The 15231-nt window shown below is 39.6% G+C and overlaps 1 protein-coding gene across 1 annotated transcript; it reads left to right on the forward strand.

Annotated features, from left to right (window-relative positions):
* Window positions 1–4966: 4966 nt before the first annotated feature.
* On the forward strand, window positions 4967–8870 carry LOC131161578 (receptor-like protein kinase 7). The gene is made up of 2 exons (XM_058117421.1): window positions 4967–7783; window positions 8313–8870. Exons 1-2 carry the CDS (start codon window positions 5209–5211, stop codon window positions 8711–8713), a joined length of 2976 nt encoding a protein of 991 aa, XP_057973404.1. The 5' UTR covers window positions 4967–5208; the 3' UTR covers window positions 8714–8870.
* Window positions 8871–15231: the final 6361 nt, after the last annotated feature.

A 15231-nucleotide genomic window follows, 5' to 3' on the forward strand; every position in this document is an offset into this window, starting at 1 on the left:
GAAGACTATTTTCTACTTAGACATCCTAATTAGAAGTTTATGTATTTTAAATAAAGTACATTCTACTTCTTTCTTCAAGGGCATGCTTTCATCAAACACTTCAACATATGATTCATTACAAGATTTTTCACAATAAGCATCGCATGAATCATTTACAGTATTATCACAAAGTTTAACAGATGATTCAACATACAATATATTGTAGTATTTTCCACAAGAATCATCACATGCATCATAAACATAATTATCACAAAATTCAACAAAATTCAGCATTTGACGTATCATAGCATTTAGCAACAGAATCATCTATAGAGGCTGAGATAGGAACATATACATCTCTGTCTGTTAATGCAATTTCCCTATTATATACCACTTCCTAAGTGGTGGTCTCATTCTCCCTAAGTTCTTCATATTTCCTTTCAAGTTCATCCCAGATATCCCTAGCACTTGTACGTGCCATAATCTCAATAAGAATATTAGAATCTAAAGCACAATACAGTAAATCCATGGCATGTGAATTTGCATGCATCAACTTAATATCATTTTCTATTGGCATACAAATTCCTTTGACAATCACCTACCAGAGCCTCTAATCCATTGATTTTATAAATATACTCATTCTAATTTTCTAGGCGGTGTAATCAACACCACAAAACAATGGAAGACTGGAAGGTGACCGTCTCTTTCTAAATGAGGATACACCAATGTGAGCCATCTTGATCTTTAGCAAAAACATTTAAGTCAATGCCATGAGACTCTGATACCAATTGTTGACTTTGGTGTATTCTTAATACGGGGGTGAATTGGGTATTTAAAATTTATTCATAGGTATGTTAGAATCAACAGCAATAATACTCAACCTAGAGACTGTCTATATACTCATAAACCCAAATGCGCAGATAAATGTAAGATGCGGAAATTAAATCATGTGCAACATGGGAATTAGAGACAGAAATATGTCAGAAGTATCCACATCTATTCAAAGAGGCTCAGCGCTAAACAAGTAGTTATGATAGTAGGTAAGTGTTTGGTTTTGTATATATAGGGTGTTTAGAGTAGGTTTACTTGGTTATCTATCAATTCTGGTTTTAGTATATGGACGGTATATGGGAGAGTTTTGTATGGCTATTGTAATCTCCCGAGACATTATATGTAACCACAGTATTCCTCCGCCATAAGTGAAGGTAATTAATAAATTAGGAACGGGGCTACTCTGTGGGTGGCTATCGGCTCTTCCTAGAGTTGGATCAGCAAATCAATGATAATCTAGTGGATGTGATGAAAGTCAGTTAGCAAATTTCGAGAACGAAATTTTTTTGAGGGGAGAATGTGGTAATCCGAACCAAGAAAATAAAAAAAAAATAAAAAGAAAAAAAAAAGAAAAGAAAAATAAGGAAAAAGGGTTTGGCCAGGACCAAACCGTCGACGGTTTGGAGAGACTCAGAAAAACCATCGACGATTTTCCTGCAGGAAAACTACTGAGAGCATTACATGTGCAAACATGTTTGGTAAATGGCCAAACCGTCGGCGATTTCAGGAAAATTGTCGACAGTTTTCCTATGAGCTGAGTTACTTAACGGCTAAGTAACATATATTTTTTCATAACTCTCATTTGCTCTCTCTTTCTCTAACTTAGGGTTTTGGAAGACTCTCTCTCTCTCTCTCTCTCTCTCTCTCTCTCTCTCTCTCTCTCTCTCTCTCTCTCTCTCTCTCTCTCTCTCTCTCTCTCCTCTCAGCTCTCTCTCAAGCTCTCTCTCAGGTCTACTCATAGTGTTCCTCGCTGCCGAGGGGAAAGAGGTGGGCAAAATTCCGGAGTAAGGAGAGGAAGGGACTCACTGCCGAACTCTCGTCCAGGAGAGCCTCAAGCTGTCAAGCATCGCAACTCATGCCGCCTTCGTGCGTCGATCCTCGGGTCTCGCCTTTCTCTAACGACTCCGCAGGGGCTAAGTACCAACTCTCTTCGGGAGGGCATCTCCCTCAGTGGGGGGGACCTCAGGACGTGTTTGAACGGCACACTTTGGACGCGGAGCGGGGGCTTTCCCCCTCCTCATAAGGCGGATCACATGCCGATCAAGCTCTCCCTTCAATTCACGTTCGATCGGTCGCGCTAGGCCTCCTCGACTCGCGTCAAAAAAGGGGGCCCGTCCCTCCCCAGGGGAACCACCGCAATCAGGGCAGACCAGGAGAAACAAAGGGGCGTCAACTCCTGAGCACGATTCGTGTCGCTCCAGGGTTTCCAACAGCTGTTCCATGATCCTCTCTCCTTCCTCGCCTGCATCATCCGGAATCACGCCCCCATACATCTCTCTCTCCCCGATCGCACGGTCCTCTCTGAACACACACTCTAAGGGTACAGAAAATAATCGCTTCTCCCTATCGCGTTCGACCGTCTCGTCTTTCCACATCTCCTCCTCTACTCTTCCGTCCCCTCTGTCATCTCGGGTTAGCTCTCTTCACGGGATCGCCCGGGAGGATCAAGGTGCACCTAGCTCTCTCCCCATCGTCCTTTCCCCCATCCTCTCTGCCAGAGCAGCACTCCGCCAGCAAGCTACTCCTCCTCGTCTCTCCCGGTCTGTCCCTCTCATCCCGTCTGCTCTTCCATCTCCTCCGGGCTGGGGTGCCAGTCGGAGGGTAGTCAACGGTCTCCGCCCGTCTGCTAATCCCTCTCGTCTCGCGATCAAATCAATCTTCCTCTCCTCCTCTCTAACAACAAAAGATCAAGCATGTAGGTTGTTGATGTTCAGCAGATTCGAGCGGTTAGGTTTCGTGATTTTGAAGGTTTTAGGTAGTTTCTTCAGGAACAAGTAAGGGAATTAGATTATGTCAGTTATTTTTAAAATATGATCCAATTAAATTGTGGTATATGGTTACAAAAACGGTGGTATATATGATTTTATAAACGAATCAGGCATATGAAAATGGTTGTTTTGACTTTTATACATTTTCTGGGGAAAACTAAAGTGAATGGTTAGAACATCTCCTATTTTTTCAGTAAAATATATATAGTTTGAGTTAAATTAAACCCTGGAGATGCTCATACCCCTGTTTTCAGCAACTTGTATGTTTTCCAGACTGTTTATTATATTTATGAATTATCAGATAAAAACTATGTGGCATGAGAATGACTTAAAATGACATAAACAAACAGAACGTTTATACAGCTATGATACAATAGGATATAACGACTATAAGCCGAAATGTGATGTGACGGAAATAGCCGATATGTGTTATGTCGGTTAGACACTGAAACAGTTATGCTATGACAGATATGATATGACAGTTTAATTTCGTTTCCCAATATGATAGACTTTGCTTAAATGATTGGAAATTGTGAAAATACTGGTATTGTTAAAGTAAGTGTTGAATAAGGTCTCGGGGGACAGCGATACGTAACACCCTGATGATGATTATTGAAAAATGTCTCGGGGGACGGCAATACGTAACGCCCCGATGATGATTATTGAAAAAGGTCTTGGGGGACTGCGATACGTAACGCCCCGATAATGATTATTGAAAAAGGTCTTGGAGGACGGCGATATGTAACGCTCTGATGATGATTATTGAAAAAGGTCTCGAGGGACGGCAATACGTAACGCCCCGATGATGATTATTGAGAAAGGCAATGGGGGATAGCAATACATAATGCCCCGATTGTCAGAATTTAGCTTGAGGGCTTGCTGATGTGAGGGACGGCGATACGTAATGCCTCTTAGCGAGTGCCCGACGAATATGGTTGGATTGAGGGACGACGAGACGTAATGCCTCAATCTCAGCGAATGTGAACCGTGAATGGATCATGTAGAGTGTAGATTTTTTAAACTGTACCGTACTATCTATGATAGGTTGTTGAATATGTATACATGTTGGTAGGTTTATTATGAATTGCAATGATATGTGCGTTATGAACTTTATAGTTACGATTCAATTATATGGAAGTCATATTTAGTAAGGATAACATAAGAATGTTTATAGATAATTGTTGCAGTAAAACTCATCTGCCACACACTGACAATAGTTTATTCCGCCTTAATGAGAAGTGTCTCACCCCATTATCCATCTCACTTTTCAGGTCCTATAGGGAACCCTACCTAACTTACTGCGGGGCTGGGATTAGACTTTTGGGAGTGGAAGACAGAACTAGTGAGCCTCTAACTATTATGCTTGTTATTTTTGGGTTGTAAAATATTGACAGGTAGTTTTATACATGTATCTGAGGATAGTTAGAATTCTAGTAATATGATTGAGGTGTTTTTTCTTCCGCTGTATAGTTTTATTTTCAGTTATGACAGAACCACCTAGTTTTCCCTTGTTAGGGCGGATGGTGGTATTATGGCATCTGAGAATTTTATTTATTTTATTTCACAAATAACACCTTGAGCTCATGTGGCGAGTTGGGGCGTCACAAATATTCCATCAACTAAAATATATTGTAAACTTATTAAAAAATATTTTTGAAGTTTCTCCAAATTTCAAACTCCAATCCTATGTTTGGAGAGATTTTGAGTTTAGAAAGGATGTAATATAAAATTTTAAAACTTATCCAAATTCATTTGAATCTAACTTTCAAACGCCTCTCAAAGTGATATTCCGAAATTTTCATCTCCTTCCTTGGTCACGGCTGCTTGAGACTTTCTAAGAACTAAATAGACATTCTTACACTATGATTTGGTCAACTTTGGGACGATGGAAGAAAGATGGGGTGAGACCCCAACTCTGAAGTGGCTTAAAGAAATATCAAAGAAGATGCGGAAAGCGGAAAAAAAAAAAAAAAGGAAAGAGGAGCCCCGAAAAATAATAATAAAAGGAATAGAAAGCAATAAAATAGTAATATCAAGTCGACGTCAATGCATATTGTAACAAAGCAGTAAAATTACTCCAAACAAACCACCCAAATTTTACCCTTCCTCCATAAATGAGCTCCAGATAAAAAAAATCTATAAGAAAAAAGAATACAAAGTAAATTAATGTATAACAAAATATTTTTATTTCTGCTCTTCAAAAATAATTGTACGAAAAAAAATTCCGGCCAACAGTTTTCCCCACGAGTCATACTCATACGTAGGTTGTGAAATAAATCATGGGTCTACATCTGGGATCGAGTGTGAACGCCCGCCTTTCAGTTAAAATGACACTCTCTTTGGTCTCCCTTATACTAATATCTCATTAGAATACCTCGAAAGGGTGTCCTCTCTTCACCGCCTGCCCGACATGTCGACGGCTGTTTCTTCCCGGCTAAGCTATTCTGTGCTCGGTTTCTTCTTCTCCTCTCTTTCTCTGTTAATCCTCTGCATCAAAGCTGACGCCGGTGAGCTCCAAATATTATTGAACTTGAAAACCGCGCTACAGAAATCCAACCCAGGGGTGTTCGAATCATGGGTATCGACGAATTCCGTGTGCGATTTCACAGGAATAACCTGCAATTCAGACGGAGCCGTGAAAGAAATTGAACTCTCAAAACGGGGATTATCGGGAGCTCTCCCAATCGATTCAATATGCCAGCTCAAATCTCTGGAGAAGCTCTCACTCGGGTTCAACGATTTCAGCGGAAACATTTCGGATGGTTTGAACAATTGTGCAGGGTTACGGTACTTGGATCTCGGGAACAATTTTTTTACCGGACCGTTTCCGGATATATCTTCCCTGAAAGAATTGGAGTACTTGTATTTGAATATGAGTGCATTTTCCGGTACTTTCCCGTGGAAATCTCTCAATAACATCACGGGTCTTGTGCAATTGAGCGTCGGTGACAATCCGTTCCAGCGAACTCCATTTCCAGGGGAGGTTTTGAAGCTTTACAAATTGGATTGGCTTTATCTAACCAACTGCAGCCTCGAAGGGAAAGTTCCAATGGGACTCGGAAATCTTACAGGGCTGAAAAATTTGGAGTTCTCCGGCAATTATTTATCAGGGGAAATTCCGGCGGATATTGTGAAGCTACGAAACCTCTGGCAGTTCGAGCTCTACGATAATTATTTCACCGGGAAACTTCCGGTTGGGTTCGGAAACCTTATCAATCTCGAGAATTTTGATGCTTCGGACAACAGTCTCGAAGGTGATCTTTCCGAGCTGAGGCTGTTGACTAATCTGGTTTCTCTACAATTGTTTGAAAATGAGTTCACCGGAGAAGTACCGCAAGAGCTCGGGGACTTCCGGAGACTTGTGAACCTATCTCTGTACGCGAACAAGCTGACAGGTTCGCTTCCTCAGAAGCTTGGGTCGTGGACGGACTTTAATTTCATCGACGTGTCGGAGAACGCGCTGACGGGCTCGATTCCGCCGGATATGTGCAAGCGCGGTAAGATGAAGGAATTTCTGATGCTTCAGAACAAACTCACCGGCGAAATTCCGGAAAGCTATGCGAACTGCTCGACGTTGACTCGATTTCGGGTCAACAACAACTCGCTTTCCGGGGTTGTGCCGGCTGGGATTTGGGCCTTGCCCCGGGTGACCATAATTGACGTCAGATTGAACCAACTCGAAGGTTCAATTACGCCCGCCGTCGCGAATGCCAAATCTCTGGCGCAACTTTTCGTTGGAAACAATCGATTATCCGGTGAATTGCCACCAGAGATATCCAAAGCGTCCTCTCTGATTGCAATTGATCTGAGTGACAATCAATTTTCCGGCGAAATCCCGAGCACAATCGGCGACCTGAAACATCTGGGCAGTCTCCATTTGCAGAACAACATGTTCTCTGGTTCATTGCCGAACACATTAGGATCTTGCGATTCTCTTTCCGACATAAACATAGGCCACAATTCCCTTTCCGGCGTAATACCATCCTCACTTGGGTCTCTCCCTACTCTGAATTCCTTGAACTTATCGGGAAACAAACTCTCCGGTCAAATCCCGGCGAGTCTCTCATCTCTGGGTCTAAGCCTGCTCGATCTATCCAACAACAAATTGACCGGCCGCATACCTCCATCTCTGTCAATCGAAGCCTACAACGGCAGCTTTGCCGGGAACCCTGGTCTCTGCCTCCCGACCGTCAGTTCCTTCCGGCCGTGTTCATCCGATTCCGGTGTCTCCAAACGGTATCGCACACTCATTGCTTGCTTCGCCGCCGGTCTAGCAATCCTATTAGTTTTACTCGGATACTTCGTCCACTCCAAGAGAACCCAAAAGAACCACAACGCGGACCGTTCACTGAAGGAAGACTCCTGGGACGTGAAATCCTTCCAGGTTCTGAGCTTCACGGAGGACGAGATTCTCGATTCCATCAAGCAAGAGAACCTCATCGGCAAGGGGGGCTCCGGCAACGTGTACAGAGTCGTGCTCGGCGACGGGAAGGAACTCGCCGTGAAACACATATGGAACTCCGACCCCGGGTGCCGTAGCCGGAGCCGGAGTAGTTCTCCGATGCTGAAGAAGCGCGCCGGGAGATCGCGAGAATTCGACGCCGAGGTGGAGACGCTGAGCTCGGTGCGGCACGTGAACTTAGTGAAGCTGTACTGTAGCATTACCAGCGAAGATTCGAGTCTGCTGGTGTACGAGTACCTGCCGAACGGGAGCTTGTGGGACCTGCTGCACACGTGTGGGAAGACGGAGCTGGACTGGGAGAGCCGGTACGAAATCGCGCTGGGAGCCGCGAAAGGGTTAGAATATTTACATCACGGTTGCGAGAGGCCCGTGATCCACAGGGATGTCAAATCCAGCAACATTCTCTTGGACGAGTTCTTGAAGCCCAGAATTGCGGATTTTGGGCTCGCTAAGATTGTCCAGTCCAATGCCGCCAGGGACTCCACCCATGTCATCGCGGGAACCCCTGGCTATTTTGCTCCTGGTTAGTGTTTTTCTTCCACTTTTTCTAGGAAAATTTTAGTTTAGCTGATTAATTATGTTACACAGTAGATAAAAATGTGGAATTTCTGTTATTTTCATTCTAAGGATCAGTCATTTCAAGTAAATTATCTGCAGCTCTACAAAAGCTACTGATATAATTAATTTTCTTTTTCTTTACTTCTGTTTGGCTTATGAAAAAATTGTGGGAGCTAGCTAGCATTAAGGTACTTTTTTTCTTCCAACAATGAAGCACGTCCCACCACATAGCGCTCCCCAAATCAAAACTGACCCGTGAAACTATCTATGGTCATGCTCTAATGGCATGTGAATTCTGTCCGTTTGCTCAGTCCGTTAAATCAGAAAATCTTTACTTGATTGTTTCACTAAATTTAGTTTATAAAAGTATCATGAAGCTTACGCAGTTACATCGTTGAATTAGGAAATTAAATTAAATGTCAAGAGCCATAATGCCACCTAAATTTGTTATAAACCCATACAATTAGACCTCACATCTACATTTGATTCTGCAGAATATGGATATACGCTCAAGGTGAATGAGAAGAGCGATGTATACAGCTTCGGGGTGGTTCTAATGGAGCTAGTGACCGGGAAGAGGCCGATAGAGGCGGAGTTCGGCGAGAGCAAGGACATAGTGAACTGGGTTTGCAGCAAGCTGAAAAGTAGAGACAGCGTGTTAACTCTCGTGGACCAAAGAATTCTACAAGGTTTCAAGCAGGAAGCCACCAAAGTATTGAGAATTTCAATTCTGTGCACGGCGAGGCTGCCGGAGCAGAGGCCTACGATGAGGGCTGTGGTTCAACTCTTGGAGGAGGCAGAGCCATGCAGATTGGTCAGCATTGTAGTCGGGAAAGATGGTGAATTGAAGGAAAATGAAGTGAAGAGATATGAGGAGTTTGATCCCAGGATTTGAGCTTCCAAGATTGATGCAAATAAGGCATTGTCATTTGTCACCCGCAGGGGCTGAGAGTCTGAGAGTGAGAACTTGTAAAATATTAGCTTCCACATTGAGTGTGTTTGTAAGTTGTGTGTTAGTGGAGAATAGATTGGTAACTAGATCTCCTTCTCTATACTCAATTCTGTTCTAAGGCTTTGCCTTCTCAGAAACAAACCCACACCGACACCCCCCCCCCCCCCCCCCCCCCACCCCCAAAAAGAAAACAAAAAAAAAAAAACAAAACAAAAACAAAGGAAAAGAGAAAAAAAAAATCTTGATCTAAGTTATTTTAAAGACTAGGAAATTCCAGGCACAAAAGCTAACTGGTTAGTCTCAAATAAACTATGATTCATCATAAGTGCAAATTCAAAAACATTGAAAACAATGTAAATGGAAGAAATAAGCAAATGTGAGTGTAAACATGAGTCGCGTGGTAAACTAGTAGAGTGAGCAATGTAATTCTTATTATTACGCCTTGTTGAATAGTCATTTTTTAACCCAATTTGATAAGATCTAGATGAGTATATGTAAAAAAAAAAAAAATTAAACTCAATTTCAAAGAGGAAAAGTTTCACCATACAGCAGTCAATTTTGGCGCCACTTGATAGCGGTTCATCAGCCTTTGCATGACATGCCAAGTGGCTTAGAAGTTACCACATGTCAGACAATAACTAGGATAATATGTAGTTGTTCATTAGCGGTTGCTATTTTGAATTAAAATTTTTGAAATTCAAATTGAAATGGTTGTTTTCATTCATCTTTTAAGTAGTCTATAAATAGATCCCTTAGGAGCTTTTGGGACATGGCTCAATTTGGGATAAGGAAGCAATTTGCAAAGAGATATCAAGGAAATTCAAAGGGCACTGTGGATTTTGAAGAGTTATTACTTTGGGATTTGAAGAGAGTTATGTTTTGTCTTTTCTTGTTTGAGCAATCCTTGGGGATGTGTGGGTATTACTAGTGCATCCCCACTTCTTCTACACTTGCTCTAACAACATTATGTCAATCTACTCAATCTTCTCTTGTAATTCAATTGTGTTTTGATTTTTGTTTGAAATCATTCATGTGGCAATATTAGTTACATAAATGGTAGTTCTTGCATGTATGAAATCATGAGTTTTATGAAGAGAGATGTCATCTCGGATGTGTTTCGTATGAAGTCATAGTTTAATTCATGAAAAATCTGCATTACATTTCGATAATTTTGCATTTTTCATAAAAGGAACATGGAGATGATCGATCTGTAGGCATGGTTAGGTCGACCCCCTAACTTTGAGAAGTAGCCATTGTTTACAAGCTAACGGTTGACGGGCTTGTCCAAAGGCTAAACATTTGACCATTTTCTCTAGATTTTCTTAGATTTTTCATGATTTTCTTGGGGTTTAAACACTCTCTAGAGTGTATGGTCGAATCTGAATGCTGACATCTTAACAGGGTTTCCCGATTATTCTATAAGAGACCAAGATTTAATCATAAAAGAGAGTTTCAAAAGGTTTCATGTTTTTTTTTCAAGTTTCAAATTAAAAATCCTTGAGTAAATACCCATGACGTGGCTTTTGGGCATTTTTCAGGGTCTTCAAGTTTTTAAAAATCAAGTTTTCAAGGCGGGTTTGTGATTCTCCCACGAAAAAAAAAACATCCACACTTTTTTCTAGTTTAAGTAAAATACCATTTTTCAAAATAGTTACCCATGAAGTGTCTTGGTGGAGAAATGTTGTGCTTTCAAACCTAATTTGATTTCAAAATCTACTTTTTAGAGAATCCATTGGAAAATAAGAGCTTAATAATAAGAACAATAATTTTTCAATCAAAACTTCAAGGGTTTTCAAGTGGTTTCAAGTGATTTTTATAAATTTCAAGAGATTCATTAAAAAATTTTCTAAATTAATTTAGAAAATGTTTTGATGAGCTACAGATGGCTTGATTCCACTCAGGAGGATTTTTTTTTTCTTTTTTTTTTAAGAAGGGCGGCACCTCCATTTATTTATTGATAACCCCTCACTTTTGGCGGAGGAATACCGTGGTTACAAGACAATCAATGGGAGATAACAAAAAACAAACGTTAAAAACCTCCCAAAGAACAACACCAACATCCAGCCAAAACCAGGTTACAAGTCCAAACAAAACGAAACAAATCAGGACCTACAAAACAAACCTCACACAACAAAACAAAACAAAAGACAAACAGCAAAAAGCATAAGCAAAAACCAAAAAAAAATCAGCTAAACATACCTCATATAAGTCGTACTCATCTTCTCTAATTTATACAAACCATTGCTAACTCTAGGAAGTTGACTACTATTTTTAAACAAACTATTCCTCCCCATAGCACCTTGTCGAGCCAAGGCATCTGCCACTTTGTTCCCTTCTCTATACGAATGATTTATCGAAAAATTCACTCCCTTCAATAAACCAATAAGCTGCTCCCAAAAATCCCACAAATACCACAATGAGCACTTCCTGGCTCTAATCCAATTAATTACAATATTCGAATCACATTCAATATCGATATAGGTATGACCCAAATGTTTACAAATCCTTATTCCCTCCAACACAGCTCTCAATTCAGCTTCATTATTTGAACAAGAACCAAAATATTTTGAAAAACCAAATACAAAAGAACCTATATGGTCTCTAAGGATGTCACCACCACCCGCTGGCCCTGGGTTCCCCAGGCTGCTCCCATCCAAATTTAGTTTCAACCTCCCTTGCCTCGGTTTTAGGCATCTCACACTTTGTATAGTTTTAATTCTTTTATTCACAATTTGCACTTCTAGATTCTGCAATACCCGAAAATCAGCATCCTTTAACTGAACCATTTCTGTCATGTTCCTACTCAAAACCCCCACCCCATACTTAATGGAAAGCCACACATCAGTACTACTCTCTAATTTTCCTCCCATTTTAGCCACACATCTCCTTCTCCACAGGCTCCAAACTACTAAACAAAGAATCAAACCCATCAATGAACCCAGTTAAGAGAACCTAGAAGCCCTATTAAACCACATTTAGACTCTTTCTTTCCAACTTTGTTGCCTAAGGAAAGGAACACCTACCTCCACCGAAACCATCCTCCAAACCTCAGAAGCAAGGTCTCCCTTATTTAACACATGTTCCAAATCTTCTGATTGCTTCATCTCACAATAACTACACGCCGAAACCAGAGAAAGCCCCACCCTTCTCACCTTTTCATCAACACTCAAGCACTCAAAAGCAGCCTTCCACAAACAAATAGAAATTTTCTTCGGTAACCATTTGTTCCAAACCCACTTAGCCCAATCAAATTTTGGAGCTCTAACTCTGATAACATCCCATGCGGATTTTGTATTAAAGCAACCATCCTTTTCCAGGAGCCATAACAGAATGTCCGAAAAATTTCTAAGATTTCCCATATTTTCCATCACTTCATCCTCTTTACTAAACCCCAGAATCCTCTGCAAATTTTCCACATCCCACGCATTGTTGATAACCAAATCTTTTAATTTGATATGAGATTGTGCACCATTTGGAAAATTTACAAACAAAGGTCCCAAATTTAGAAACTTATCATACCACAATTTTACATCTCCTTCTCTAACCTTCCACTTAGATTTACTTAACAGTTCAGGCATACCCTGCAGAACTTTCCTCCAAAAGGAAGAATCCGATCCATGCAATCCGTAAAGAGCAATATGTCCTCCTTTCACATATTTAGTTTTAAAAAATCTAGCCCATAAAGAATTTTGTGTTAATAAATGCCAATCAAACTTCATGAACAAAGACCGTTGCACTTCTGAAATGTCCCTTACTCCAATGCCCCCCTCCTCCACAGGAACACACAATTTCTTCCAAGCCCTCCATTTCATTTTTTCTTTTCCATCCTTAAATCCCCAGAAAAAAGAAGCAAACATACTTTGAATCTTTTTAATCACCATTTTCGGTACTTTTAGAACAGCTAACAAATGCAATGACATACTTGAAAGCACATGTCTCAACAAAATAAGACGACCTCCTTGAGACAACAGTCTATTTTTCTAGCCCTCAACTCTCTTACTAATTTTTTGGATTAAAGGATCAAAATGACAGCCTTTCAATTTATCATCCACTATTGGCACACCCAAATACGTAAAAGGAAATTTACCCTCAATAAAACCAGTCTCTTGAAGAATTTCTCCTTTCCTCTGAACACCCAACTTGTTTGAGAAAAAAATAGCTGATTTATCTTTATTCACCCTTTAACCAGTCCAGTTTTCATACTCCTTAATCACCTCCAGTAACTGACTAACATATTTTTTTCCAGCATTAGCAAAAATAACAACATCATCCGTGTACATTAAATGCGATATATCCACTAAGGAGGATATGCAAGCAATCTACACACATGTTGACTCAACCATAACTACCAAAAACATAAAATCCTCTCTCTTTCCTTCCTTTCCTTTTTTCATTTTTTTTTCTCTTTTTTGTGTATGAATGTGTGTTGTTTTGAAAGGACATAAAGTAGTAGAGTTTTCATGAAGTTAAGTTTTGTATAGACTATATGAAATCTTTTTCAAAAGAGATTTAAAGTCTGAATTTTTCCTACAAAACAAACAAATAATAAGAAGAAAAGTTGTAGTAGGCAGTCGATTGGCCTCTACACACGATCGACTAGCCATTGCTACAACTTATTATTTTCCTTTTTAAATGACTTTTTTTTTTCCCTAAATATGATTTTTAAATGGGAGGCACATACACACATAGATAGGGTAAGTATGGTAATCATTCTTGGGATGAGTGTTTTAGGGTGTTAGGTCTTCAAACTTTATTTAAAACAAGTTTAAAGGGCTTCCTTCCCTATTCACAATAGTGCTTTTGTACCTAAACTCTTTTCAAAAAGTTTTTTTTTTTAATTTTACTCTCTAAAAACTAAAATGAAGTAGCAAGTATTTCTAAAATAAATTGGTAAGTTGAAAAACTAATGGCTGGGTTGTTTTACTTAATTGGTTTTCACACTCACCGAATACTTTAGCAACCAAAATAGGTCACTTGAGCCAGTGTGGATAGCTTTAGCGACTCCGCTGAGGACATATGAAAGTTGAACCGCCTCTTGTGTGATTGTGTGTGTTCATTTGTGTGTTTATGTATGGTTATGTGTGTTCTCCTTGTGTTTATGTTGTGCATATTTTTGAAAAGTATTAATATGCCATGTCTTGCATGCTTTGCCATGTTTATGCATTTGTATTTCATAAGTGCTCCAATTCAAAGTCTCACACTACACTGCATAAGTTCTATACCTAGACTCTTATCCCTTTAGGATATAGGAGAAGGAAGAAGTAATGAGGCCTTCGTGGGGTTTAGTTCTTCATTCATTTTTCATGAAAATTCCTTCACTCACTTTGTTCCTTTTGAAGACAATCCAGGAGCCTTTAGAAGTTGTGTGATATATAAAGCCTAACTATGCACTAGAAAACTTTATTTTATACCTTAAAATAAAGTTTTACCTGGCGTTGGGAGAAAAACAACATATTAAGACACATTGAGCCATAGGTATGATCGTTAGGGGCATGGTAGCATTTCATGATACACATTTGTCTTTACTTGCATTAAAATTGAATTGCGTAGGTATACAACATTCTAGTGAGACCAGTTAGAGTCATAGAGGAGGCATACCATTCAAAGAGGCAATATACAGTTGAGATGGATGTTATTCCATCATGTTTTCATAACACTTTACCAGATAGAATGAAACTTTGGTAGAAGAAATAAGACATAACCAGGATTGTGAGTTGTTGGAATCATTAGTCCAAGGATGATCAGAGGAAGTTCACAACTACTTATGGTTGTATCATAGATGTGCTTCGAGTTTATGTTGATTGGAAGGTCCTTGATTTCATGATCCAACATTAGAAGCTTATAGCATTGGCTGACTAACCTGGTTCCTCCCATTGTTGAACAAATATTTATCTTAGGTTTTACTTGTGACCAAAGATAGATAATTCATTAACAGACTTATCTTTTTTGTTCTTTTATTTATTTATTTATTTATTTCATTCCTTGTTTCCTTACTTTATCTTTTTAGAATTAATTCATTTTATCCCTACAGAAAACCTATCCTAAGCCTTGAGAACACTATTGACTGCAATAAAAATGCTTTGATAAACCTTAATGAAGGAGATGGGGAATCAGAACCATTAAAGAAGCTTTTGAGGATGTTAAACCATGAACAAAAGTATATTAATCCACATGCAAAAGGTGTTGAAGTTGTAAATTAGTGAACAAGGATGCTCTATAGGAGGTGAATATTGGTACTTTAATGAACTTATAAGGCATGAAGTAATGAATTTGCTTCATGAATACAAGGACAAATTTGCCTAGTCTTACCAAGATGCCTGATTTGGACACGAATATGGTATCTTATTAAATATTAGTTTGGCCTAATTGCAAGTACATGAAACAAAATGTTAGAAGAATGCATCTAGAATGGTAAGTAAAAATAATAATAAAAAAAGGTCAAGAAGCAATTTGATGTAGAT

This window comes from Malania oleifera, chromosome 8 (genome assembly GCF_029873635.1).
Source record: "Malania oleifera isolate guangnan ecotype guangnan chromosome 8, ASM2987363v1, whole genome shotgun sequence".
In the NCBI taxonomy this organism is placed as follows: Eukaryota; Viridiplantae; Streptophyta; class Magnoliopsida; order Santalales; family Ximeniaceae; genus Malania; species Malania oleifera.

Bases quoted from the DNA above. Each gene is read 5' to 3' on its own strand.
- LOC131161578 (XM_058117421.1), top strand. From the start codon at position 5,209: ATGTCGACGGCTGTTTCTTCCCGGCTAAGCTATTCTGTGCTCGGTTTC. The intron at 7,784-8,312 runs GTTAGTGTTTTT...TTGATTCTGCAG, and splicing joins CCCTGGCTATTTTGCTCCTG to AATATGGATATACGCTCAAG.